General features: G+C 47.7%; 1 protein-coding gene across 1 annotated transcript; it reads right to left on the bottom strand.

Moving 5' to 3' along the window:
* Window positions 1–13,165: 13,165 nt before the first annotated feature.
* LOC102909383 (proto-oncogene Mas) lies at window positions 13,166–19,297 on the bottom strand. Its single transcript, XM_015996746.3, has 2 exons — window positions 18,915–19,297; window positions 13,166–15,241 (listed from the first exon to the last, which is right to left on the bottom strand). The coding sequence occupies exon 2, from the start codon at window positions 15,203–15,205 to the stop codon at window positions 14,231–14,233; it is 975 nt and encodes a 324-aa protein (XP_015852232.1). The 5' UTR covers window positions 15,206–15,241; window positions 18,915–19,297; the 3' UTR covers window positions 13,166–14,230.
* Window positions 19,298–27,525: the final 8,228 nt, after the last annotated feature.

The following is a 27,525-nucleotide window of genomic DNA, read 5'->3' as shown; positions in this document are numbered from 1 at the left end:
GCTTCCTTATACACACACCCCAGAAACATCTGCTCAGGGATGGCACTGCCCACAGTGCTCTGGACCCTCTGACATTAGCTATCGATTGAGAAAATGCCCCACAGACGTGCCCATAGACACATCTGTTAGAGGCAGCTCCTCACCGGAGGCCTCTTCTTTCCAGCTGACTCCAGCTTGTATCAAGTTGACAAAACAAGCAAACAACAGACAACCTAACACCCGGCGTGCGAATCAATCCAGTGAAGCATTATCGGTCAATAATGATAGAAAGATGCCCAGCCTCTTGAGTGCACTAGCAAAAGCAAATAGAGTTCACTGCAAGGAAGCTTCAACCATCTGCAGAGCCAATCACGGATAAACGCCACGAGTGTTAAACTGCTAGTGTAAGGTATTGTACGTGGGAATGACCTGCCCACTGCGGTAAACACTTTGGTTTGGCTTTATAAATCTGACCCACAATGCTACTCCTAGGCACCAAGAGAAGTACTGATGCAATCGTTCAGGAGACACGTGCATTTCCTAAATGCAATGTTTCTAGTTTTAAAACACACACACACACACACACACACACACACACACACACACACACACACACACACAAAGCTGGACACAGTCCACTGAGAAGATAAATTAAGTATGGTATATTTACCTAGTGGGATACATTTCAACAGGTGAAATAGAGGGACTATATACTACACAGCAACATGGAAATCAGGCTGGGTATGGCTCTCAGCGATTGCCCAGCAGGTTGCAAGGCCCTGAGTTCCAGATCCAATACTGGAAAGGAAGAAAAAAAAAATGAGTGAATCACCTAGCATAATGCTAAATGGGAAAAAAAATGCAGAAAATGGCAGATTATAACCAAGTGTCATTTGCATGTGTGACACAAGGTTGATTGCAGGGGTGATAAGAAAATATGGGGCCTGGAAATGTGGCTCCACTGGTAGAGTAGCTGCCTAGCATGCGTTAGGCCTGTGACGGTTTGAATAGAATGGCTCCCATAGGCTGATCACTGTTAGGAGGGGTGGCCGTGTTGGAGGAAGTGTGTCCCTGGGGGTGGGTTTTGAGGTGTTAAACGTTTAAGCCAACCCCAGTGTCGCTCACTCTCTGCCTGCAGCCCACTGATCTACAGAACTGTCAGACGCTGTCTGGCTCCGTGCGTCCTGGCACGATGACGGTGGACTCAACCTCCGAACTGTGAGCCAGCCCCGATTAAATGCTTCCTGTTAGAAGAGCTGCTGTGGCCCTGATGTCTCTTCACAGCGACAGACACTAAGACGAGGCCTTGGGTTCCGAGCCTGGCCCTGCACACTGCAGAACACCAAGGCTGGGGTTTCACACCTGAGATCCTAGCACCAGGGAGGCGGAGGCAGGAAGATCAGGAAGGTCAAGACCGTTCTCAGCTACATAGCGAGTTCCAGGCCATCTTGGGGTACGTGAGACCTTGTGTCAAGGAGCCAGAGGCAGAGTGTGTACGTGTGTTGGGGGTGGGTGGGTGGAGATTTAGAGTAATGGTTAATGCATACATACGTAGATTAAAATTTTTGTTATATTTATTTTGTAGGGGTGGGGTATCAAAGAATGACTTTGAGGGAGTTGGTTCTCTCTCCCACGTAGGTGCCAGGGATTGGACTCAGGCCCTCAGGCTTGGAGGCAAGCACCTTCAACCTACCGAGCCCCTGGGGGTCCATAGCAGCATGAAACAAAGACATTACAGATGTCTTGAATCTTCAAAACCAAAATTTTAATGTGACATAATAATAATAAAGAGAGTCAAATTGTTTGTTTATTACTAGGTACTTTTTTTATATGAAGAAAGTTTCCTTTGTTAATTCATTCAACATTTATTGGGAGATACAGGCCTGCCAAAGGAGAGGCCCCTCCAGAAACTAGCTACTTGGGATCAAAGGTGGATGCCTGTGGATCACCGCAGCACAGGAAGAGGCTCCCGAAATAGAAAGTGCCCTCTGGTCCTTGAAGACTGTTCAGTTGGTTTTAAACACTTCAACTTGTTGGTAAAAGGTATAGACACGAGCTAATAATTACATAATTCACTTTTATTCATAACTCTGTGTACTGTGCTCCTATCTTTCTCCAACTAATTTCATTCTTCCTAATTCGTTGTTCAAAAAAATTTTTTTCATGCCCATTAGCCTTCTGTTTCAGCGTCTAATTTCTTTCCTTTTTCCGAGATGCTTCAGGACTGCCCTTCATGTTTCCAGCCCCATCTGTCTTACGGTTTCATTCTGTTCCCTTCATCTTGCCAGGTTCTGCTCCGGAACACTGATGTCATTTGCCTCCCTCGGGCCCCAGACCCCGGGATGCAGTTTCAGTAGGAGCAACCTCTAGGAAAATATGACCCCCAAACAAGGGTGTTCACACACCTCCCAGGCCCAGTGTCCAGGCCGCAGAGCCCCACGCTGGCACCTGCCTCTCCTCCTGTTTGTGGGCAGGAGCAGTAAGTCCAACCTCCCTTTAGAACCTGAGAAAAGAGCATTGGATCGGTCCCCATTCCACCTCTTCTCCAAAGTTTAACCGCAATACACCCAACTGCGGCAGCTGGGCTGGAGGAGGAAGGCAGGGGACATGGAAAGCGCCAGAACATCGAGGTTCGCTTTGCTGCTCAGCACCAGTTATCGCTCTCTGGACGATACTAAGCTTGAAGGAACAGCTAAATGTGTCCCCAGTGACCCCCTGAGTCATCTTTGTCACAGGTACCTTTCTTATCTTCCCTTTCAAGATAAACGGGAAATAAAGCCTTGGTGGTCAGCATAGAAACGAATCTGGCTGAGTAAAACAGAGCGGGGAAGCTGAAGTCAGACGGTCACGGTTTAATCGTGGAATATTCCCTTATGAGCTGGCGATGAACGTGCACGCCTGTAAAGCTGTAGATATTAAGTGAGCTAAGCGGATGAAGCCTGGAGAAGAAGGGCCTGCAAACAGGAAACAGTCCCCCAGCAGCCCCACCTTATCCAAGGAGGATCTGCTCTGATATTCCAGCAGCCACCTGAATACCCAGGTATCCTGGACCCCGCAATGTGGCCAGAGTCAATCCACCCCTCCATATTGTCTGCACTGCAGACTCTCTGTGCACTGATCTTGTGTTCAGGGGCCATGAACAAGTGAAGTAAGTGTTACTTGGACACACGCACCACGACGCCTTGGCAACCAATCAGATGACTGCAACAGCTATCTGATGGGAAGTGGCATGTATGGTGAGGATACACTGTAGGAAGGAATAGTGAACGTCCCACGTGAGACGGAGGCAGACTGTGCCAGATTTCATTGTGCTACTCAAAGCAGTGTGCAGTTTAAAACCTGTGAATCGTTTACTTTCCAGAATTTTCCATGTAGTGTTTTCAGACTGCGGTTGGCATCAGGTGACTGAAGCTAAGGAAAGCCAAACCTTCCTTAAGAGGCGACTACTGTCATCTCAGGGCTGGGGATGCAGCTTCACATGCACAAAGCCTGGGATTCCATCCCCAGCACTGGACAAAGGAACAAACAAGCAAACACAGCCAGACAACACACACATAGCAGATCATTGTAATCTCTCCCTCTTACAAGGTAGTATGATTTTATCTGCATGTTAACTATTTATGCCAATTAAACCAAACACTACACTAGTTGGTATTGCTTCTGAATCTATACACATTCAGAAAAGAATATCAGCCGGGTGGTGGTGGTGCACACCTGTATTCCCAGCACTTGGGAGGCAGAGGCAGGCAGATATCCATGAGTTTGGGGCCAGCTAGGTCTACAGAGCGAGTTCCAGGACAGTCAAGGCTACACAGAGAAACTCTGTCTCAAAAAACAAACAAACAAAAAGAATACTGTGTTAAAAGACATGGGAAAATCATAGCATAAACCCTACCTCCCCCTTCTGCTTAAAGGTCCAAGGCATACCTGAACCTAAAGCAGCCCAGGCATATAAGCAGTAAGGAAGCTTGAGAAAAATCATAGGTTTGTAAAAGTGCAGACAGCCTGTCATTATATAACTCATTTTTATTCATTGATTCAGTTGCATACAGATTATGCAAAAACTGTACCATAGAATTAACCAAATTTGATGTATAGATCTTGTCAACAGGATGGGAAATAAGTGAAAAAAAATCTTAATTTTCTTTCAGAGGATCATTACCAGGATGACGAACATTTGTTCTGCTGGCCTCAAACTTGCTATGTAGTTAAGTCAAGGATGACCTGGAGATCCTGATACTCCTGGCCCCACCTCTGGATTTATGGGGTGCTGGGGAATCGCACCCCAGGCTTTGTGCATGCTAGGCAAGAGCTCTACCACCTGAGCTCTGCCCTCTGCTCCTCTCTTCAGTTTGCTACTTCTCTTTAACCCCAGAGAAAGAACTTCAGAGCAAGGAAAGCGGGGAGAAAGGGTCGGCACCCCCACCCCTGGTCTTGGGTCTAGATGTGACGACTAAAAACAGTGAGCCCAAGAAGCGGGAGGCAAGAGGGCTGGGCTAAGCTAAGGACCTAAGCTGGCAGGAGAGGCAGGCAAAGGTATGGACAGAACAGACCCTTGTCATCTGTGGAAGCCCAGCTGGCGCAGGGAGAGGAAGGCATAGATGCCCCCTCTTCCTGTCCACAACGGCCAGGATTCGAGCATGGACAGTGACATTTCCAACTGCCCCCTCACCCAGCACTTTGGGAGAACAAATAAATGACTAGAATGTCATCGTGGTGGCATTCCGGGGCAGCGGCGGCGGCGGCGGCAGTAGCCCAGTCTCCAGGGGCAGTGTGGCCAGCACCAGAAATAGCAAGCTGGCAAGGCTGGCTTAATGGGGTGACTCACGGTCCTTGGGACAAGTCCAAGAGTTTCCCTTTCTGCAGGTCTCTGACTGCTTTTGTTTGTACTAAAATCGTACAGCGGAACACGCCGTATACCACACTGAACACGGCAGACAGACCCCCAACAAACTCAATCTAGAGACCGGGCGTGGTGGTGCACACCTTTTATCCCAGCACTTGGGAGGCAGAGGTGGGTAGATCTCTGAGTTCCAGGCCAGCCTAGTCTCTATAGTGAGTTCCAGGACAGCCAAGGATACACAGTGAGACCCTGTCTCAAAACCAACAAAAACCTCAAGACAGCACAATACAATGTGACATAATGAGTCTAGTTTGTGTCTGAAATGTCCCCAAAGTCTTGAAGACCTGGTCCCCAGCATGAGGTTCTAGGTAGGGAAGACGGACTCAAGAAGCTGAAGCCGACCAGGTGGTGGCGCATGCCTTTAATCACAGCACTTGGGAGGCAGAGCCAGGTGGATCTCTGTGAGCTGAAGGCCAGCCTGGGCTACCAAGCGAGTTCCAGGAAAGGCGCAAAGCTACATAGAGAAACCCTGTCTTGAAAAACAAAAACAAAAGAAAAGCTGAGGCCATAGGGTCACTGGGGCCCTGGGAGTTCAACACCAGCCTGGGAAACAGCATGGCCCTGTGTCCTAAATAGGGTTATCATTGCCGTGATGAAGCAACATGACCAAAAGCAAGTTGGCGAGGAAAGGGTTGACTTGGCTTACCTTCCATAGCACTGTTCATCACTGAAGGAAGTCAGGACAGGAACTCACACAGGGCAGGAACCTGGAGGCAGAAGCTGGTGCAGAGACCATGGAGGGTGCTGCTTACCAGCTCACGTTCCATTGTTTGCTCAGCCTGCTTTCTTACAGAACTCAGGACCAGTTCAGGGATGGCACCACCCACAATGGGCTGGGCCCTCCCCCTCCCTCATCAATCGCTAATTAAGAAAATATCTTATAGCTGGGTCTTAGGGAGGCATTTTCTCAATTGAGGCTCCCTCCTTTCAGATGACTCTGGCCTGTGTCAAGTTGACATAAAACTGGTAAGCACACCCTGCCTCAAGAAATGAAGAGGTGGGCCCGGTTACAGGAAGCTGAGTCACTGGAGTTGTACACCCTTGAATGGGATACTGGGATTGAATGGGATACTGGGATCTCATCATCCCACCCCCCACACAGGGTGAACAGTTTCCTGTGTCAAGTGTACCCATCATGGGGTACCATACATAGGGGGAGGAGTGTTTTCCTATTAGTTTTAATTTCTGAAACTTTGAAGAAAATTTCTCTTGTAAAATATAATGAAAAAAGAGGATTTTAAAAAATGAAACTAAAGGGGGGGTCATATAAAACTCAAGCCAGGGCTGGAGAGATGGCTCAGCAGCTAAGAGCACTGCCTGCTCTTCCAGAGGATCTGGGTTTGTTTCCCAGCATCCACATGGCAACTCACAACTCTCTGGAACTCCAGTTCCAGGGGGTCTAACACCTTCACACAGACATACATGCAAACAAAACAGCAATAAGATGAATAACTTTAAAAACAGTAAAAAAAAAAAAGCCAATATTTTAATTAAGAAATTCAGTAGGTATTAAATCACTTTGTCCAATGAATACAGACATATCTACATGCTCACTCCACTCGTCACTCACTGTGGCTAGCAGGCAGTCCAGGGGCCTCTGACCTCAGGGTTCTTTGAATCAGCCTGTGTCCTGCCCATTGGCCTCTAGCTCCAGCTCCAAGGGGACCCAACAGCTTTAGCCTCCACAGGCATCTGCACCTATGTACACACACACACACACACACACACACACACACACACACACACACACACAATTTTTAAAGTAATAAAAAAAATGTTAAAGGAAATGAAACTCCTCACAGTTACAGAGGCCAGAAGTCCAAGATCAAGCCTGGGGAATGGTTGACTGGCAGTCTATTTCCTGGTTCATAGATGGAAACTTCTGACTGTGGCTCTCTAGGTCCTCTTTTATTTTATTTTAGGCTCAGGAGCAATTTTATGAGAGAAAAACATCAGGGTGGGCCGCTGGGACCGAGTCGAGTCTCTCTCCTCGAAAGAAGAGAGACAAGGGCTCCGTCGCATGGACACTGTAGGACTTTGAAGCTGTAACTGTTGGCAGCTGTGGGGCCCAGGATGCTGGATGAGAGGAAAGGGACGCCTGCAAGGAGGTGCGTGGGTGAGACGGGTCCTCCAGAGAAAGAGATGAATGCCCAGGTGTCAGGAGACTCGTGCTTAGGGCTTGGGCTGGTACCTACCCCCTCCCTCCATCCAAAAAAAAAAAAGACAGAAGGAAAAAAAAAAGTCACACCTTTTAGAGCTGGAATTTAAGAAAACAGGCAGGCGTAGCAAGGAGTGTTTATAAGAACCTGCCTGGGTTCTTTTTTATCAGAGTGCTCATCCTAACCATGCATAGTGGTACATGCCTTCAGTCCCAGCACTCAGGAGGCAGAGTTGACCTCTGAGTTCAAACCCAGCCTAGTCTACAGAGTAAGTTCCAGGACAGCCAGGGCTACACAGAGAAACTCTGTCATGAAAAACAAAACAATAAATAGATAGGTAGATAGATAGATAGATAGATAGATAGATAGATAGATAGATAGACAATAGATAGATAGATAGATAGATAGATAGATAGATAGATAGATAGATAGATAGATAGATAGATAGATGATAAAAGAGTGATCACCCTATTCATGACAGCACAGGCCTAATGACCTAATCACTTCCTGAAGGCCCCACCTCCAAAGACCATCATGGGAGGGGGTAGAATTTCAAAGTGTGAATGATGGGGAACACAAACATTCAGACCCAAGCGGTTGGGTCAAGGTTGGTGTCCTCATTAGCTTTAATTGTTGACTTGACACAGCTTAGAGTCACCTGAGAGAAAAGCCTCCATTGAAAAAAGAATTGCCTAGATCACTTTGAGCAGGTCTGTGGGGGATTGTCTTAATTGCTAATTGATGCAGGAAGGCCCAGCCCACTGTAGGTGGCACCGTTCCCTAGGCAGGTGATCTAGGACTGTATAAGAAAACTTGCTAGCCATGAACTAGCAAGCAGCATTCCTCTGTCGTTTCTGATTCAGCTCCTGTTTATGTCCATGCCCTGACGTCCCTCAGTGATGGACTATGACCTGGCAGTGTAAGCCAAATAAATGCTTTCTCTCCAAAGTTGCTTTGATCAGCATTATTTTATTATGGTAACAGGAGGAAATTAGAAGAGTCAATAAAAGAAAGCAAGCAGGGCCTGTGTAAGAGTGATGACACTTCAGGGGTCACTGTGGAGGGTGTAGAAACATTGATCTCTACCTTCTCAGAGAAGAGTCTCAGAACATGGCTGACAGAGAAGGCCAAGACGCTCCACCAGGCTGACAGGCCAGCCTTGTCCTCTAACTCTTCTACATCTTGTGCCTGGTAGAAGACCCTTCCAAGTTTGAAATTCACCTGGGAAATATCCTTGTCCTTGATCTCGGGGAGCAAAAGGCAGGTCTGGAGATGTGGAAACCTCCAGAAATCCAGCACTGGCTAGAATAGGGAGTCCCTGAATCAGTGAAAGAAAAATCACAATGTGGTCCCTCAGGCCTCGGCTATTCTATCTCCTCCTTGAAAGGAGACGGATGGGCTCAGTAATCCAGTCTGATTCCTATAGACACTGAAGCACATGCGAACAGCATGAGGGGCCTGATGGGTTTGAAGGGTGTTTCCCTGTGCCATTGCTTCATAGAAAGCACTTTGGGGAACGTTTTAGTGTTCTCCATTTGCCCAAGAGCAAGTCATCCTAAGAGTTGTGTCTTGATCAAAAGCACGCACCAGTAAATCAGTGTGGTAATGACTGACCTGAGATGTGTGTGCAGTGTGGTGATGACTGACCTGAGATGTGTGTGCAGTGTGGTAATGACTGACCTGAGATGTGTATGCAGTGTGGTGATGACTGAGCTCCTCAGATGTGTATGCAGTGTGGTGATGACTGAGCTCCTGAGATGTGTATGCAGTGTGGTGATGACTGAGCTCCTGAGATGTGTATGCAGTGTGGTGATGACTGAGCTCCTGAGATGTGTGTGCAGTGTGGTGATGACTGACCTGAGATGTGTATGCAGTGTGGTGATGACTGACCTGAGATGTGTGTGCAGTGTGGTGATGACTGACCTGAGATGTGTATGCAGTGTGGTGATGACTGAGCTCCTGAGATGTGTGTGCAGTGTGGTGATGACTGACCTGAGATGTGTGTGCAGTGTGGTAATGACTGACCTGAGATGTGTGTGCAGTGTGGTGATGACTGACCTGAGATGTGTGTGCAGTGTGGTGATGACTGAGCTCCTGAGATGTTCATGCAGTGTGGTGATGACTGAGCTCCTGAGATGTGTATGCAGTGTGGTGATGACTGACCTGAGATGTGTGTGCAGTGTGGTGATGACTGACCTGAGATGTGTGTGCAGTGTGGTGATGACTGAGCTCCTGAGATGTGTATGCAGTGTGGTGATGACTGACCTGAGATGTGTGTGCCGTGTGGTGATGACTGACCTGAGATGTGTGTGCAGTGTGGTGATGACTGACCTGAGATGTGTGTGCAGTGTGGTGATGACTGAGCTCCTCAGATGTGTATGCAGTGTGGTGATGACTGACCTGAGATGTGTGTGCAGTGTGGTGATGACTGAGCTCCTCAGATGTGTATGCAGTGTGGTGATGACTGACCTGAGATGTGTGTGCAGTGTGGTGATGACTGAGCTCCTGAGATGTGTATGCAGTGTGGTGATGACTGACCTGAGATGTGTATGCCGTGTGGTGATGACTGAGCTCCTGAGATGTGTATGCAGTGTGGTGATGACTGACCTGAGATGTGTGTGCAGTGTGGTGATGACTGAGCTCCTGAGATGTTCATGCAGTGTGGGGATGACTGAGCTCCTGAGATGTATGTGCAGTGTGGTGATGACTGAGCTCCTCAGATGTGTATGCAGTGTGGTGATGACTGAGCTCCTGAGATGTGTATGCAGTGTGGTGATGACTGAGCTCCTGAGATGTGTATGCAGTGTGGTGATGACTGAGCTCCTGAGATGTGTGTGCAGTGTGGTGATGACTGACCTGAGATGTGTATGCAGTGTGGTGATGACTGAGCTCCTCAGATGTGTATGCAGTGTGGTGATGACTGACCTGAGATGTGTATGCAGTGTGGTGATGACTGAGCTCCTGAGATGTGTATGCAGTGTGGGGATGACTGACCTGAGATGTGTGTGCAGCCGTTCAGACGATGCTTCCATTCCCTGCTTGCGGTGGTGGAGGAGCACATTTATTTATCATCTCAGATTTTATTTATTTTTGGTTGTTTTGTTTTGTTGTTGTTTTCTGTTTTGAGACAGAATTTTGCTATCAAGTCCAGGCTGGCCTTTAACTACTGGTGTTCCTTCAGTTCCATCCTCTTCAGTGCGGGGATTACAGGCCTTGCTCACCATGACATTTGGCTCTTTCATTGTGTCATTGACACAAGGTCAACTGTAGCTCAGGCTCCCCTAAAATGTTCTATGTAGTTAAGGCTAGCTTCCCCACCCACTATGACCTTTTTTGAAACAGAACCTTTTTTTCCTTGTTTTGTTTGTTTGAGACAGGGTTTCTCTGTGAAACCCTAGCTGTCCTGGAACTCATTCTATAGACTAGGCTAGCTTCAGCTCATAGAGATCTGCCCGCCTCTGCCTGTTGAGTGCTGGGATTAAAGGCATGTGCCACCACTGCCCACCTTAAAGTATAATTATCATAGCCCAGGCTAGCCTGAAACCTACCATGTAGCCCAGGCTTGAACTTATTTCCTACCTCATTTCCCTGAGTGCTGAGGTTATGGGCATGAGCTACCACATCTGATTTAGGTTTTGAAATTTATTACATTTGTTTATTGTGCGTATGTGCACACACACACACAGTACATATATATGTGGGAGACACACATACCATGGCACATGTGGGGAAGTCAGAGAACAACTTTTAGGAGCCCACTTTCTCCTTCTACCGTGGTTTTGGGATTCGAACTCAGGTCTTCAGGTTTGGAAACACTCACTTCTATCTGCTGAGCTGTGTTTCTCGACCTGGTTTTAATTTATAGTTCACTTTGAGAATAGACTGAAGGGATGAGAGAGAGACTTGTCATTAAAAATACAGAATTCCAAATCCTACCTCTTTACAGGGAATTGATTGTTGAGAAGTTAGGGGAATGTTCAGACACATCCATCCGTTCAGTGTCCTCACCTCATCTGCCAGACGGCAGCAGAGTGGGGCTTCTCCCAGTTCGCAGTGTTTCCCTTGGGCTCTGCATGCTTGACAGGGTCCACAAAGCCCCATGTGTAAAGGCTTGGCCGCAATGTGTGACTCCATTGGGAGATGCTGGGGCTTTGAGTCCTTGCCTTTAGTGGAAGGAAGTTAGGACATTGGAGGCCTGCTCTGGAAGGGGATGCTGGGGTGCTGGGATGCTGGGATGCTGGGATGCTGGGGTGCTGGGATTCTGGGATGCTGGGATACTGGGATGCTGGGATGCTGGGATGCTGGGATACTGGGATGCTGGGATGCTGGGATGCTGGGATGCTGGGATGCTGGGATGCTGGGATGCTGGGATGCTTGGGATGCTGGGGTGCAGGGATGCTGGGATGCTGGGATGCTGGGATGCTGGGATGCTGGGATGCTGGGATGCTGGGATGCTGGGGTGCTGGGATGCTGGGATGCTGGGGTGCTGGGGTGCTGGGGTGCTGGGGTGCTGGGATGCTGGGATGCTGGTGAACAGCTCTTCTCTACTGCATGCTCCTGGCATGATGCCTCATACCACTACAGACTCAAAGGAACAGGGCCGGGTGACTGTGGACTGAAATTCTGAAGTGATGAGCCAACATAAACCTTTCTTATTAATTGGCTTATCTCAGGTATTTGCCATAGTGACAGAAACCCTTTTGGGATGTGATGAGACTGTACGTGGCATCCAGGAAGCAGCAGAATCAGAGAGGAGCCAACCTGAGTGGTATATTCCACTCTTTCCTAGTACAGAAACTCTGCTTTCAACTGAAAACAAGACCATTCTAAATGTCACCACACTACACCCCATATGGACTCCTGAACACAAGCTGCCTTGCTTCTGAATCAGATGTCATCACCCACTGAAAAGTCTCCTGCATACCATTTGGCTAGCAGCGGGGGTCTCAGCTCGGTGGGAGAGACTCACACCTCTCCCCCAGCAAAGTGGCCCTAGGTGACTGGCATTATTACTTCTGAGACAGAAAGAGGGTGGAGAGGGCAGCCGGGAAGAGTTGTTCCTCCAAAGATCATCCGACCCTACAAAGGACAAACAGTGGAAACAGGAACTGATGGTCCACTTACTGAACACTTGCCCACATGAAGAACCCAGCAAGTGCTGCCCCTCAGTGAGACTCCCAGGAGGAAGGGCAGGAAATTAGCATCCCAGTGTATTAGTCTATAGGCTAAGACGGTGTTTGGTTAAAATCCAATATGTGTGGTCTGGGGATGGTAACTCAAAGCCAGGTAGACAGGAGACAGAGCTTGCCTGAGCCAGTACTGAGTGGAGAGGCCCAATGGATCCTGCAGAGGTCGGTCTTGGGGGAAAGCATCCAGAGCCCTTCAAGATGCACTGGCATCCTTTTTAGCTCCCACCGTGAGCCTCCCTTTCAGAAGAATGAAACAAAAAAGTCAGGAGACTGGGGGCAAAACACTTGCCACACAAGCATGAGGATCAGAAGTTGGATTTCCTAGTGGCCACACAAATACTGAGTAGTGGGCATGGTAGCCTGTCTGTAAGCCCTGTGTTTAGAAGGTAGAGACAAGGATTCTCTGGGGGAAGCTCGTATGTTAGACTAGCCCAGTGGTGACTCTGGATTCCCTGAGAGAGACTGACTCAATGAATAAGGTTGAAAACAACAGAGGAAGATTCCTTGTTCAGCCTTGGGCCTCTGCACGCACACACACATACATGCACACCCACCCACCACAAGTTCAGCCACACACATTCACATGTATGTGAGCTGCATGCATGCATACACACATACAGCCTCAGGAAAAAGGCCTCAGGTGCAGAGACATACATGAGGCTGCAGGCAAGCGTGTCAGAGCTATAAATAACCCATCTCTTTGAGGGAACAGGTCTTCAAGATCACAATAGTTCTCAATCTCCTGAATTAAAGTGCATTTGTGAAATTGTATACACAGTCAAAAAATTTTTCAAAACATAGACTTCCATTCCACGTGATATTCCCCAAGGAACAGGACGCCATGGGAAATTCTTCCAAGAGGGGACAAATGTTTGTTTCCAGAACTTAAAACGGTATCCCAACATGTGACTGCCTACCTTGTAACAATTGCTGATGTTTCAGCAGAGGTGTTATACCATGAAAAGCTGTCATGCTACAAGCCAAAAGACCTTTGGGAATCTCCATTCAACATTTAAAAGCACAAAACAATATTTGTATGAGCGCATTATACTCTAGTGGCAGGATGAAGAGAGACGGACGTTTATTGAACTTTGACAACGAGCCGGTGCTTTGCCGACCTAACCATACTCAACAATAACGGGCACAGTACATACAGAGTGCTACCACTTCCGCTGAGGGAGGAAATGAGGCTCCCCAAAGCGGATCACCTGAGGTCACATAGGAGCAGACAGCAGTCATTGCATGGCTTCCCTAGGTTCTCCAGGTCCCGTTTGGGATATTTCCTGCTAGAGCAGTTTGTTGTTGTTAAAATTTATTTATTTATTTATTTATTTATTTATTTATTTATTTATTTATTTATTTATTTATTTATTTATTTATTTATTTATTTTCGAAGCAGAGTTTCTCTGTGTAACAGTCCTGGCTGTCCTGGATCTCACTTTGTAGACCAGGCTGTCCTCAAACTCACTGAGATCCACCTGCCTCTGCCTCCCAAGTGCTGGGATTAAAGGCGTGTGCCACCACCGCCCAGCTTAGATTTATTTATTTTATGTATATGGTGTTCTAGCTGCATGTACACCTGCACACCAGAAGAAGGCATCAGATCCCATTATAGATGGCTGTGAACCATGATGTAGTTGCTGGGAATTGAACTCAGGACCTCTGGAAGAGCTGCCAATGCTCTTAATCTCTGAGCCATCTCTCCAGCCCGCTAGAGCAGTTTTTGTAGTTAACTGTTTGTTGATCATTACCAAAGAGATAAGAGAAGGATGAGTCTCTGATAAGGTTGGAAAAGACAGAGCCCCATCACATACAGAGACATTTCCAGAAGACACTAGCTAAGAATGCAAGCTCATCATTAATTAGACTCCCATGCATGTGGAATGCTTCCTTTCTGTATCATATTTTGGAGATTTAAATGTGCTTTGATTGTATTCCAAGCACAAATTGAAAGCTACCCGCATTCCACTGTTTCTGTCCCCAATTCCCCACTGTGGTCCTCAGACCACGGTCTCGATGGAGATGGTGTTGCCGTTGGCCTCCTGCCGTCTGGGCTGCATCTCATCTTTGAAAGCCCTGGTCAGGACCACTTTTAAGGACTCCCTGAAGCGCTTCTTCTTGCTGCTGCCCACAAAAAAGTAGATGAAAGGGTTGGCGCTGCTATTGATGGTGGAGAAGAGCAGGGAGATGTTGTGCAGGTTCCCGAAGGCGGACCAGTACTCGTAGTACAGCAGGTAGAGGACCCGCATGGGCATGGCGAAGATGAGGAAGATGATGATGGTGACCATGATGACGATGTACAGCTTTGAAGAGTGGGAGGCCCATGCGTTCTTCCGTATCTTCACCACCAAGATGGTGCTGGACACTAGCATGAGCGGAGTGAAGACCAGGAAGCTGAGGATGGCTATAAAGATGATGACCGCCCGGCAGTCACTGCGAGAGTAACTTTCTTCCCCGCTGTCGATGCACATGACATACTCCATGGTGGTCACCAAGCACGAAAGCGCCCATAGGAGGGCACAGACGAACGCCGACTGGTGCTTGGGGCGGTGGCACCTGTACCAAATTGGGTAGAGGACTGACAGGCACCTCTCCACGCTGATGGCTGTCAGCAGATAGAGGCCCGTGTTGTAGCCAAAGAGAAAAGTCACCGATAACGTAACAATTGTGTAGTAATGGCCGGAAGAGAGTTCATAGTCCAACGCGTAGTCGATGGACAGAATGAAAATACAAAACAGGAGGGAGATGTCAGCAATGGACAAGTGGGTGATGTAGACTGTGAAGGGATTTCTCCTCATCCGGAAGCAGAGGAACCAGAGGAGAATCCCATTCTCCACAAAGCCCAGAGGGGAGATGCTCATAATGACCCAGTGCACTATGGGAATGGGCGGGTGCGAGCTCCCCAGGGAGGCATTCCTGCTGGAGGTGTTCATGGTTTTCTCCTCAGCCAGGGAGGTCACATTTGACTGGTCCATGAGGAGGCTTTGGGCTGAGCGGCTTCAGGTAATTTCCTGCAAATAAGTCAAACAAACAAAAGCTATGAAAACTGGAGAATTAAAATAGAAGAGAGGGCTTGTGGGGAAGGGGGGGGCTCAGTTAGGAAAGTGTTTGCTGTGTAAGTTGGATCTCCTAGACTCACATTTAAAAATAAACAACAACAACAACAACAAAAAACCTAGGTGTGGGGCTTGGAGAGATGGCTCAGTGGTTAGGAGCACTTCTCTGCAGAAGATCTGGGTTCAGTTCCCAGTACCCAGATGGAGGCTCACAATCTGTAACTCCAGTTCTGGTGGATCTGATGTCCTCATCTGTAGGCACTGTACGCATGCGATGCACATATATACATCCAGATAAAACACATATAGACATAGAAACAGGTATATTTTTAAAAGCTAGATGTGGCAGCACACATTTGTAATCTCAGAACTGGGGAGGCAGAGATGGGGGAGTCCCTAGAGCTTGCTAGCCATCCAGCCTACCCAAATTGGCAAGTTCTAGGCCAGTGAGCACTCCTATTAAAAAAAAAAAAAGTGCATGGCACCTTACAAACAAAACTCAAGATTGACTTCTCCAACACATACCCACTCACATGCATGTGTACCTGCATACCCATCAACACGGACATGCACACATACACCCATGAACACACACACACACAAATAGAAGAGAGATGTTCAGCTTTGAATCATAACCTTGACATTGTGGCTAGAAAGTTCAGAGGCTGGAGAGATGGCTCAGTGGCTAAGACCACTACTACTCTTGCACCCACAGGGTGGCTCCTGAATAACCTATAACTCCAGTTTCAAGGGATCCAACACGCTCTTCTGACCTTGAAGGACACCTGGCATATGGTACACAATCATACATGCAGGTAAAAAAAAAAGTAAATAAATAAACCACTCGTGTACACACACACACACACACAATAAAAATAAATAGGGGCTAGAGAGATGGCTCAGTGGTTAAGGATTTATTGCTCTTAGAGAGGACCCAGCCTGGGCCACAACCTGTTGGCCTCTTGCCACAGAGGGCCATGTGGATGCCCAGGGTCAGGTCAGCCAACTGAGTCCATGTTGGTGTCTGATGGCCTTGCTGTAGCTGGGGCCATACAGATCTGAGTGGCCTACACTGCTATGGTGACATCCAGGCCCGAGCTGCAGCTGAGGGCCGTGTCTGGGTCTGTGGCCCTACTGCAGCCAGAGTGTGTGTTGATGTCTGAGGCTCCTGTTACCATCGAAGTCCATGTGGCTTTCTGAGGTCTGGGGCCATGCTAGTAGTATCTGAGGGCCACGCTGCCGCTGGAGCCATGCCAATCTGAGTGGTGTGCAGCACTGAATGGTGACATCCAGACCCGGCTGCTGCAGATAGCAGGCATGCAGGTGGTGCACACACATACACACATGTGGGCAAAACACTCACTAGAATAAAATTAAATAAAATAAATATTCTCTCTTTTTTTTTTTCTTTCTTTTTTCTTTTTTTTTTTCTCTTTTTCCTTTTTTTTTTTTTTTTTTTTTTTTTTTTTTTTTTGAGACAGGGTTTCTCTGTGTAGCTTTGTGCCTTTCCTAGAACTCACTTGGTAGCCCAGGCTGGCCTCGAACTCACAGAGGCCTGCCTCTGCCTCCCTAGTGCTGGGATTAAAGGCGTGTGCCACCACCACTGCCCGGCTTAAAATAAATATTCTTAAAAGAAGCAAAAATAAACCAATGAAATTTACTCTGACGATGTATTTTATTTAACCCGGTGAGTTCAAAACAGCATTTCATCATGTAACTGATATGAAAATAAAAATGGGGGGAAAAGAAGGATGTGTGTCCCACCTGCAGTGTGTAGTTTAGCAGATGAACCACATTTCCTACGCTCAACAGGAGCAGGTGACCAGTGGCCACCCCCCACCCCCATAGGGATAGCTCAGGCCTTCAACTGTCACAAAAGTGAAATGTCTCATACAGAGATGGGTCGTCCAGGTTCTTAGGCACAAACCCACACCAAATGCTGGGAATGTCTAACACCAGGCGTAAGCTGGGTTTTTAGGGAAGGTGGCGGGGATGTCCCGCTGTCTCAGGCAAGACTCACACACCCAGGACCCTCTAGACCTTGAAGGCAATCAGCTCTTGGCTTCTCACCTGAGAAAAAGGGCTCCCTTGTTTGACTGCAATGATGGGGTGAACGGGATCCCCACCACGGTACTGCCTCCCTTCCTATCTCCTCCCCTCTGAGAAGCCGTGTCCCACACTTTCCTTTCATGACACAGTTTTTATTTCCATTCAGCTGTCCTCCCTCTTCCCAAAAGCTTCAAACTACATTCACAAAAATAGTTGAGAAAGCTGTTTGAACATGTTAGGCCCAATCATATCTGTCTTTTAAAAAAAATCAAACTGAACTTCAGTTCTACAGTGGGGGGGGGATTCATCTTTGTGATGCTGGAACAGGCTTTCTCCATTCTTTCAAGATTTAATTGTAAGTTGTCATACAGACTGTTAAAAATAAGAGCCTTTGCGTAGTTTTGTTGGGGAGAAAGAAACTGAATCTAATTCAATTTGGTGAGTGGAATGAAGGAGAGGGTGCCAAGAACAGGCAAGCCCACAGCAAGACAGAGCTTTATACGGTTCCAAGGGAGGCCTAACATCACTGGGTCTCGAAGGGTCAGTAGGAGTTCGTTTGCTGAAGAAGGGGAAGAAAGGCATTTCACGAAAAGCAAACACTATGGATAGGAACATGCGTGAAGGCAGGAGGTAGAGAATGTCCCTGCTAGCTGCACATGATAGCTTATGTCTGTAATCCTAGCAGTCAGGAGGCCAAAGCAGAAAGAGCATTACAAATTCGAGGTCAGCCTGGTCTACATAGTGAGCTCCAGGCTAGCCAGGGCTGTGTAGTAAGACCCTGTCTTGACCCCAGAGCCACAAAAAGAATGGTCTGGCCAGCTGTGCATGGTGGCCAGCTGTGCGTGGTGGCCAGCTGTGCATGGTGGTGCGCAAGCCTTTAATCCCAGCACTCGGGAGGCAGAGGCAGATGGAGCTCTGTGATCTCCCTGAAGAAAAGGCCCTCACCTCAGCCCAGGGTATCCCAAAGAGTGGACACAGTTTTCTCTGGGTTGGAGAAAAACTCTTGAATCACGTAGTCAGACTGATTTTGATCATTGGGTTTTTAATGCAAATAGTTAAATTATGAAAACTAAATTCTCATTAAAAACAACAACAAATATAATTCCCCCCCCCCATTGATTTGTTACAGTGAGAGTTTGCCTAAATGAACACATTGCTATAAAAAAAAATAATCACATCCTCAATGTTATTTGATCAATGGGAATTTCCAGTTTGGGAGGCCTAGGAACCCACTGGCTCTGTATGCTCACCATCCTAATCCCCATCCTCTCAAGGCTCCTGGCTGTCTTATCTACCACACATCGGTGGGAGTAGCTGGGGTATCTGAGGGTGGGGAGTGTGGGGTGAGTAGAGCTGTAGCTGCTGCTCATGGACAAAACAGTCTAGCTTGGAATATTCTCTAGCCACGGTGATACATTCCCAACAGTCACAAACACCCGGTGGTTGAGTCCCCTGATGAGGGACCACACCTGCCTGGCATCTCCAGGTAGACCCGGTTCTAGGATGGCAGGCTTCTTGTCCAGACATGCACCACGTCATCTTGTTACTGAGCAACTGGAGCTGCAGGCCGCGTGCTTACCTGGCAGGGACAGTCCAAGCAGAAGGATGGCTCATCCTATCCCGTCTTGGTGGAGAACGCAGTGGTGGGAACCTCAGTTGGGAACAGAGTTCGAGAGGACCGGAGCGGGTGGTGACATCATCGGCCAACTACACGGGCAGCATCACTGAGCGTCGTGCCCGCCTCGCTGTTCCTCATGGAAGCATCTCCTAGGGAGAACGAAGTTTCCTGGAGCATCAGAGTGCAGACGCAAGCATCCAAAGAACTCTTTCTTGCTGCCTAACTAATAGGTCCTTTTCACCAGTGTGGGAGGCTGGGAAAGAAGGCGTCGTCACCCCCATTTAACAGGGGGAGAAAATGAAGGATTAATAAATACCAAGCTTGGAACCTCTCCAAGTCACAGCCCCACTGGGGGCCCTGCCGCCCACAATTGCTTGATGGTGGCTGGCGTTCCCTGGGCAGCAACACAGCGGTGCCTGAAAACGCTCAGGGGTCCTCATCAGAGAACTGGCCAGGTCTCCCGACTGCCAGCCAAAGGCCGCGCCTGTTTCCCACTCACCAGAGAAGAAAGTCTGGAGACCATTGGTTTAACCCAGCCTCTCACTTCACAGACAAACAGAAGCCAGAGAGACCGGGAGGTGGACCAGCACTCATAACCAGGGCAGGGCTTTGCCAGCCGGAAGTCCTGACCTATCCCTCGCTCCTTCACCGTGCGGCAGGTCTCACCTGTGGCAGAAGTCCTCCCAGGCTTACATTTTGTTCTCCACGTTAGCTTGTCACTAGTCTCCTCTTTGAGGACTTGAAGGCACCATGTTCCCCGATGGGGAGGACTTTTTTCCCTCTAAGACCTAAGGGTGACTTCAAACTACGATCTCGTCTACGGTGGGTCCAGGATTCCTGTGCTCTCTCTACATTAAAGTCTGTTGTGATGCTCATGCTTGTAATCACAGAGGCAAGAGGATCACTACAAGTTGGAGGTCAGCCTGGTCTACGGAGAGAGTCCTAGGAAAGTCACCAAGCAGCGGGGTGGCTCTTAGGGACAGATCAGCTGGCTCCCGCCTGTGTAAAGGGGCCGCCAAAATGCCATCCTAGTGGGCTCCTCTATGACCCGCTTAGCTGTGATACAAAGTGGGGGGACTACTTTAATTTATATTACCTTTTATTCCAACTATAAAACAATATGCTCTCACTGCAGGATATTTGGAAATTTCACATGCAACACCAGTACTCAAAATTAACCTTATTTAAAACTCGAAATAGTCCCTTATCTTTTTTTTTTTTTCAATGTCTCAAACACTTTTTAAAAAAAAGTTGGGAGGCTGGAGAAATAGCTCAGTGGTTAAGAGAACTGGTTGTTGTTCCAGGGCACCCAGGTTCAATTCCCAGAATCCACACGGCAGCTCACAACCATCTGTAACCCTAGTTCTAGAGAATCCAATGCCCTCCTTTGACCTCCATTGGGCACCAGGCATGTATAAGGTACATGAACATACCTGCAGACAAACACCTAAACACATAATAAAAAAGAGTTGCCATCAGTTTAAGATAAGGGTTGGTTTCGTACATTTTCTCACTTGGTATCATATTTTTCCTCCTATCAGGGTGTTCTCTAAAATGTATTTATTTTCAACTAACCCTCTAGCCTTGAACATATCAATTGCTTCTCTTCATCATTATTTTAAATATACATATCTGCTCATATTTACAATCGTATGCATGCACTTACAATCATATTTATGAAATGTGTATGTGCACACACAAATACATACATCTATACCAACATCTCCCAAGTCCACTGAAGAGTTGGTTATCTCCATGTCTATAATGTCCTTCTATGATAGTAAGGTACTGGCTTCTCTCATCCACCTGTGTGCAAATAACCCTCTTAGAAGCCCTTCTTCTGTGGTTGAACAGCCCACGCTGCCACTGTGCCCTGCTTTGGAACACTTTTTTTCACTTAGCAGGGGCTCCATGTTTACCTCCCACATAGACGCCCTGCCTGAGGCTACCATCCTCTGTCATGGTCCCATTCCTGCGTCCTCTCCCTGTTGGGCTGTATTCCCTGCATGAGCAGACACAAAACAATGCTTAGCACAACCCATCTACTTGTAGGGATTAAAACAACTGTTGGCAGCAACATCACATCTGAGAGTAAGAAATTTTTCTCTTTTTTTTCAAAGTCAGTAGAGGTTGTGTTACATCATTTTTCCCCCCAGCTGTCTTTATTTTTTATTAACATATATCTGGCCAGGGCCACTCTCCAGAGAAAAGTATTTCAGCAAACATACCCTTTTCCAAAGACAAAACTGCACATAGATAAACATTAGCTCATCTCACTCACAGATAGAGAAAAGAACCACTAATAATTAAACCCTCAACCCCTTACCTTCACCCTGGGTTATTTACACAAGACATGAATTTAAGAGATTTACTGCTCACATTCCTGGGTGATGTTTTAGCCATTTGTTAGTTACTGAGTTAAGGCAGTTACTTCCCACTGACCCAAGGAGATTGCCTACAAGGCAAGGCAGTTGATAGGTGCCAAGCTTCTTTCTTATGCAAATTAAATTTTTATTCCTCCTCAGCAAGGTGCTATTCCTAGATTTTCTCCTCAGCAATTACTCTGAGTGAAAGTGCTTCCCCCCCAATGCCATTTATTGAAGGAGGGAGGAGGTCTTAAATACAGGCTTACAGTACAATGGGAGAACCCCAGAGGGCAGAAGTTCACTGCCGATGTTTTACAATCTTGCATCTAAGCTGTTAATGCCCAATATGCAGGATACACAGTCAAGGAACTTCCCTTAAGCATTCAGGAGGGTGGAACCCGGCAGGGAATTAGCATAGGGAGGATATCAAGGTCAAGGTCAGCAAGCAAGGCAACAGTTAACCAAAACGGGGGCCAGGGCCCTACAGGTCCCTCTTTTACTAGAAAATGAGCTTCTGACTTAGGTTGCATGGGATGTCAGCAGGTCACCTTATCCGTCATGGAGATGCCTGCCCAGGCCACACAGGCACTCTATCTTAGGTTGGTGAGTGCCTTCCAGGCATTACTCGTCTCTGAATACTCATTATCAGACAGGCTCAATCATGTGTGAGCTTCAGAGTTAACTGCTGCCAAAGATCTCAAAGTGGCACTGTGCTTGCAATCTGTGTGTTCGACACAGAAAAGACCAACAAAAGTCCTAACCCACCCATAGCCAGTAGACTAAAGACAACTGAGCCATTCCCTTTCTTAACGAGCCTTATTGCAAATTGGAGTCCTTGTAAGATGGTATCCCAAAAGCAAATGGAACTTGAGTTTATAAATTTATAATTTTCAAAGCCAATCAAACTGTATATAACTATTGAATTAAATTTACCATGCCCAATAGTCTTACATCATTAAAATGTCACAAACCAGTCTTATAGTCTGGGATCTTTTTTTCTGGCATGAGGCAGCTCTTTGGTGGTATGCATCACCTGCTGAACTGTCTGTCTCTTTTTTCGCACTCCAACATGAATTGTCAGGGGTCTCTGGGTTATTGTTGATGATGATGATGATGATGATGATGATTTTTTGAGACAGTGTTTCTCTGTGTAGCTTTGGAGTCTTTCCTAGAACTCACTCTGTAGCCCAGGGTGGCCTCAAACTCACAGAGATCCATCTGCCTCTGCCTCCCGAGTGATGGGATTAAAGGCGTGCACCACCACCACCTGGTGTTCATCTGTTTTTTAAGATTTATTTTCAACCTCTACAGTAACTAAGGCTCAGAGACATCAAAGAAGAGGGAACGGAAAGGTTGTGAGAGCCAAAGAACCAGGAAGTCTGCATCAAGATAGTGTCTTCTATATATGCCAGGGAGGTCACACCCACAAAATCTCAAAAATATGGCTGCCAAAAAGACCAGAAAAATGGCAACACCGGTTGACATGCCATCATAGATGGGCAAGCATCACAAGACCTCACTGCTAGATGAAAAGCTACAGATTACTAATGGCTGCTGAGAAAGGGAAATTCCATCTTCTCCAGGGATGAGTCCCCTGATAGTTATCCAATCCCAAGTGATTAGCCTTAAACGTATATACATACAAGCAGCACTAAAGGGATTCTTAAGGTTGTATTTATAAATTTACATGTATATGTGTATATATGTAACAATAATAAAGAATAAGAGGCCAGGGATTCAAGAGGGAGTGGAAGAACACTAGAGGAGCTGGAGATAGGAAAAGGAGGAGGAACATGATGTAAATATAATACTCATGCATTAAAGTCAAAAAACAATATAAGATTCCCATTTTTTATTTTTTAATTATGTGTCTTCTGTGTGTGTCTGTGCACCTGAGTGCAGTGCCCACAGAGGCCAGAAGAGGTTGCCAGATCTCCTGGAGCTGGAGTCACAGGTAGTTGTGAGCTACCTAGTGTGGACTAGAAACTAAAACTTGGTCCTCTGCAAGAGTAGGGCATGCTCTTAACTGCTAAGCCATCTCTCCACCCTCAGATCTGTTTTTGTTTGTTTGTTTGCTTACTTGCTTGCTTTAATTTTCCAGAGCTGAGGACCAAATCCAGGGCCTTGTGCTTGCTAGGCAAGTGCTCTACCACTGAGCTAAATCCCCAACCCCTCTGTTTTTTTAATTTTATTTTATTTTTGGTTTTTTCAAGATAGAGTTTCTCTGTGTAGCTTTGGCTGTCCTGGAACTAGCCAACTGAAGACCAAGTTGGCCTCGAACTCACAGAGATCTTCCTGCCTCTGACTCCTGAGTGGTGGGATTAAAGGCGTGGGCCACCACCCGCTTCAGATCTGTTTTTAACTGTTACGGTTTGCTAAACCACAGCAGCGAGATTTGAAGTCAGTTCCAGCGTGCTTCTTTAAGTGTAGCCTCACCTGTCCCAGCACCCCAAACTTTAACAAGCGGCCTGGTCACCCTAATGAGCTGATGCAAAGGCAAACAAGCGCACGCGTTCCTTGACTTGTGACGGAGCCCAGCCCGACACCCCCCATTGCCTTCCGTGTATGACCGTAGACAGAGTAAATGGCAGCCAGCTTCTCCTGATTTCCATGCCATTTGTCAAGTCAGAGCCTCTTCCTCGTCTTTCTCGGGAGACTAGAATCTACCTGGATGTGGCTGAAGACCCTCTGCAAGGTTCCTCTGGGGCCTTTGACCTGATGACCAGTTCCTAAGAGTGGCAAAGGCCTAGAATGTGGTCAGCCTCATTGTTGAGAATGGTCTTTGCTCTCTCGGTAGATATGGCGAAGACTGCCAAGGAGGCTTTGTTGTGCACATCACAGTGCAGAGGCCTCTGCTATCTGTGCCTAACCCTGCCTGGCTCAGGAGCTTAGCTTTCAAGCCAGCTAGCTGATCACAGATGCAAACCCCAAGCCAAGCAGTCCAGCCCCTCTGAACCTTGGCTCCTCCACGTAATTATCAATTTTAATATATTTCTGGAAGGCTGAGATATGAGAACAGCTAGAAATTGAAAATCTAGAGATTGGACGGCTCTTTGCCAATATGAGTCCTGTGGAAACGTCGGGCTGAGATAATGAAATCAGCAAGCAGGGCAAACAAGCCTGGTGGTTTTCACAGCCGTGGAAGGGTGTGAACTCGCACAGCCAGGGCCTGACAGCTCCATCCAGGGTTCACACTCATCTCTCCTGCGTGCGTGTGAGAAGTAGTTGCACCGGGGAGCCGATGGCAGAATCAAGGAGCTCCAGTGGGCACGGAGGGTTCAAATTCCCTCCCCAGGCTGATGGGATGGCTCCACAGGCAAAAGGACTCACAGCGCAAGCCTGCTGACCTGGGTTCAATCCCCAGAACCCACTAGAGGCAGAAGGAGAGAACGGACTCCATAGAGTTATCCTCTGACCTCCGCTCCTACCCCCACACATATGTACACACAATAATAATAATAATAATAATAATATGTTCAATTTTTAAAATAACAAACGTCATGTCTTTGTGTGCATTCTCTAGAAACTCGGGAACAGGCATCCTCTTCCACATTCCCGCTCACTTAGTCTTTCCTGAGCCCCGGACTTCCATTCTGAAACATCCCTTCTGAGGGGGGGGAGGGACAGGGGAAAGGAGAGGGGCTGGGGTGATGACAGAAAAGACAGAGGGGGAAGAAGGAAAATCAGAGCAACAGCAATAGCAGCAATAAACCCAGGGCTTGGAGGAGTGCGTATCTGAAGCCTGCTCCCGTTCCCAGGCAACCGCAGAGAGGCTGACCCCAGGCAGGACCTTGTTTGGTGTGTAGATGCAAAGAAGAGGTGCATTCTTCTCCCTGTGTGTGTGTGTGCACACTACCCTGCACAAACAGAAAGCCATTTGTGAGGTGGACTTTCCATGGCAAGGAAGGGCGCTGAAGGGAATGCACGGCAGGAACACCTGTCCTGTGTTGAACACATCCTCACATTACCCCAACGCCAGAGCCACCTGTGTGCAGGAGCAAGGAAGGGTCCCCTTTCTAGTGTGCAGAAAAAAAAAAAAAAAACAACGTGGTGTGCTGCTTTCAAAGGTGGAGGGGAATTATGTCTCCTTTGGGACATTTGGCATGCTTGGTGGTTTAGAGTTCAAGCTGAGTGTGCTAACAGCATCTAGTGGCTGAAGTCCTGCAAAATGTAGGACAGCCACACAACTATCCAGTCTTCAAACGTCCACAGTGGTCAGGTGAGCCTCCATACTCCAGAGGCCAGCTTGTGATCACCTTATTGTCACATACAGCAATGTGTCAACAGCCGGTACACTCACTCCTTGCCAAATTACCCCTCCCACCCGGGCTGGGAAACACTGCAAAGGTCCATCGAAGACTGCTCAGTACACCTCGTCACCACTGGGCTAGGCAGAGCTTCACAAACACCGATAACCACTAAGGAAAGCAAACAGAAGCCCACCCAGCTTGCCTCTAGCCATGCCCAGGGACTAAGTCAAGCATTTTCTATATAGTAATCAAATACTGTCGCAGCCCTTTCAGTCCCCAGCCCTGCAACAACCTTGAAAGCATCTGCATCCACCATCCAACCTGCGAATCAACCCAATGATTCTTCCATACCTTCCCAGTCATGAGTCAAGACGACAGAGCTACGGTAGAAGTTTCAACCCGAAAGTTGGAAAGCGATGATCTGGGAACAGCTCCCCCAGCAGAAAAGCAAATTTTCCCAAAATGAAGGCAGTGGGAGACAGAAGTTTTTGCCAACACACACTGACAGCAAATATCTAACACTCCATAGAAAGCAATCGGCATAGAAATCGCTGCCGGGGTGACAGCTCTCGGCACGGGGGAGATCTTACTGTGTTTGTCAGGAGCATCTGAACAACTCCACCCTGGAGCGCAGACTCACTGGTGTCCTTCGCTCAGGAAGGGTCAGAGGTGACAACGGGCAGACAGCTCCTTTGAATCCTGTGGCATCCATGCCCAGCCAGCCCACCAGGTCCCCTGTCCCAGCATCTCCAAGGATGGCTGCAGACTAGTCTCTGAAGTCAGAGCTGCTCTCCCGCTGCGGAGAATATTTGAGCTGTGCCAAGCAGATGGTCCCACGCTTATCAGCAGAGGCAGTACTTCAAATGGCATCATTCACTGACACACAAGTGAAAATCTGCACCCTGATCCGTAGTGGGAGTGACTGGGGATAGCACAGGGTGGCTCATCACCTTGAGAGACTAGGGCCAGCCTGGGCTAAAGAGAACGGTGCTCCTGAGACATAATGTATGAAAGGGTGGAATACATAGGCCCATTCCTGTTCCTAGCTGAGCTCCTAAGTGAGCACATGACCTGCCCTGAGCCCTTGAAGACTCGGTCTTCTTTACTGTAAAATGGATTTTTGATATTACCTCAAAAAGGTGTGGGGATTAGAAGGGACATGTATGTCTGTATAGTGGGAGGCACATGGATAAATAATCCAATGCACATTCCCTCTTACAGGTCCTTGGAGCATATCATGCACAATTTACTGCAGAAAGTTGGGCTGAGAAAATGGAGAGGAAGGGAAGCCAAGGAACCAGGGACTGGAGTAGAGGGCTATGTCTGCCCCGTGGCAGTACCCAAGCAAAGTCCTTCCTAGGACTCTGTTAGGTTCTCTTGCAGGAGCCTGGAAACACAGCATTAAAATAGCTTTTCCCTTGACTTCTGTCCACTTTTCTCCAAGAACCCAAGATAAAGCCAAGCAAGAGAATTGGAGATTACCTGGGTCTCAGGTGGCCATGCCCACAGTGAAGAGCTATCCCAACTCTCACTCCTATCCACACTTCTCCTTTCAGAGAGCTTCCTCTTCCTCCAGTTACCGTGAAGTAGCAATGACTCCGGAACCAGTCAGGTCAAGGAGGAGGGAAGGTGATTCCAATGCATGAGAGAACAGGTGTCCATGGACCAAGTCCGAAGCCTCTGCTGAGACTGTTTCCAAAGTAAGTCAGAAGGGCAGGAGCTCAATTACTCTGCAGGAAGCCCAGGGCTCAGTCCTCGAGGAGGGGAAGGAGACCACGTGAGAGGAGGCTTACCCCGAAGACCTTCAGACCACAGCTGGCACTGACACAGAGAGAGATGATAAATCAACAGAACCGATGAGCTCTGGCCAGATGTGGGAAATGCTTTCTCATTACCTGATTTCCATGTTCCAATGGAAGGGAAGGCCAGCCTCCTGGAGGAGCTTGCGTTTCAGGA

Source organism: Peromyscus maniculatus, chromosome 16, assembly GCF_049852395.1.
Source record: "Peromyscus maniculatus bairdii isolate BWxNUB_F1_BW_parent chromosome 16, HU_Pman_BW_mat_3.1, whole genome shotgun sequence".
NCBI classification, from domain to species: domain Eukaryota; kingdom Metazoa; phylum Chordata; class Mammalia; order Rodentia; family Cricetidae; genus Peromyscus; species Peromyscus maniculatus.
Note: the sequence above shows the minus strand (reverse complement) of the source record. Positions and strands in the feature narration are given on the sequence as shown.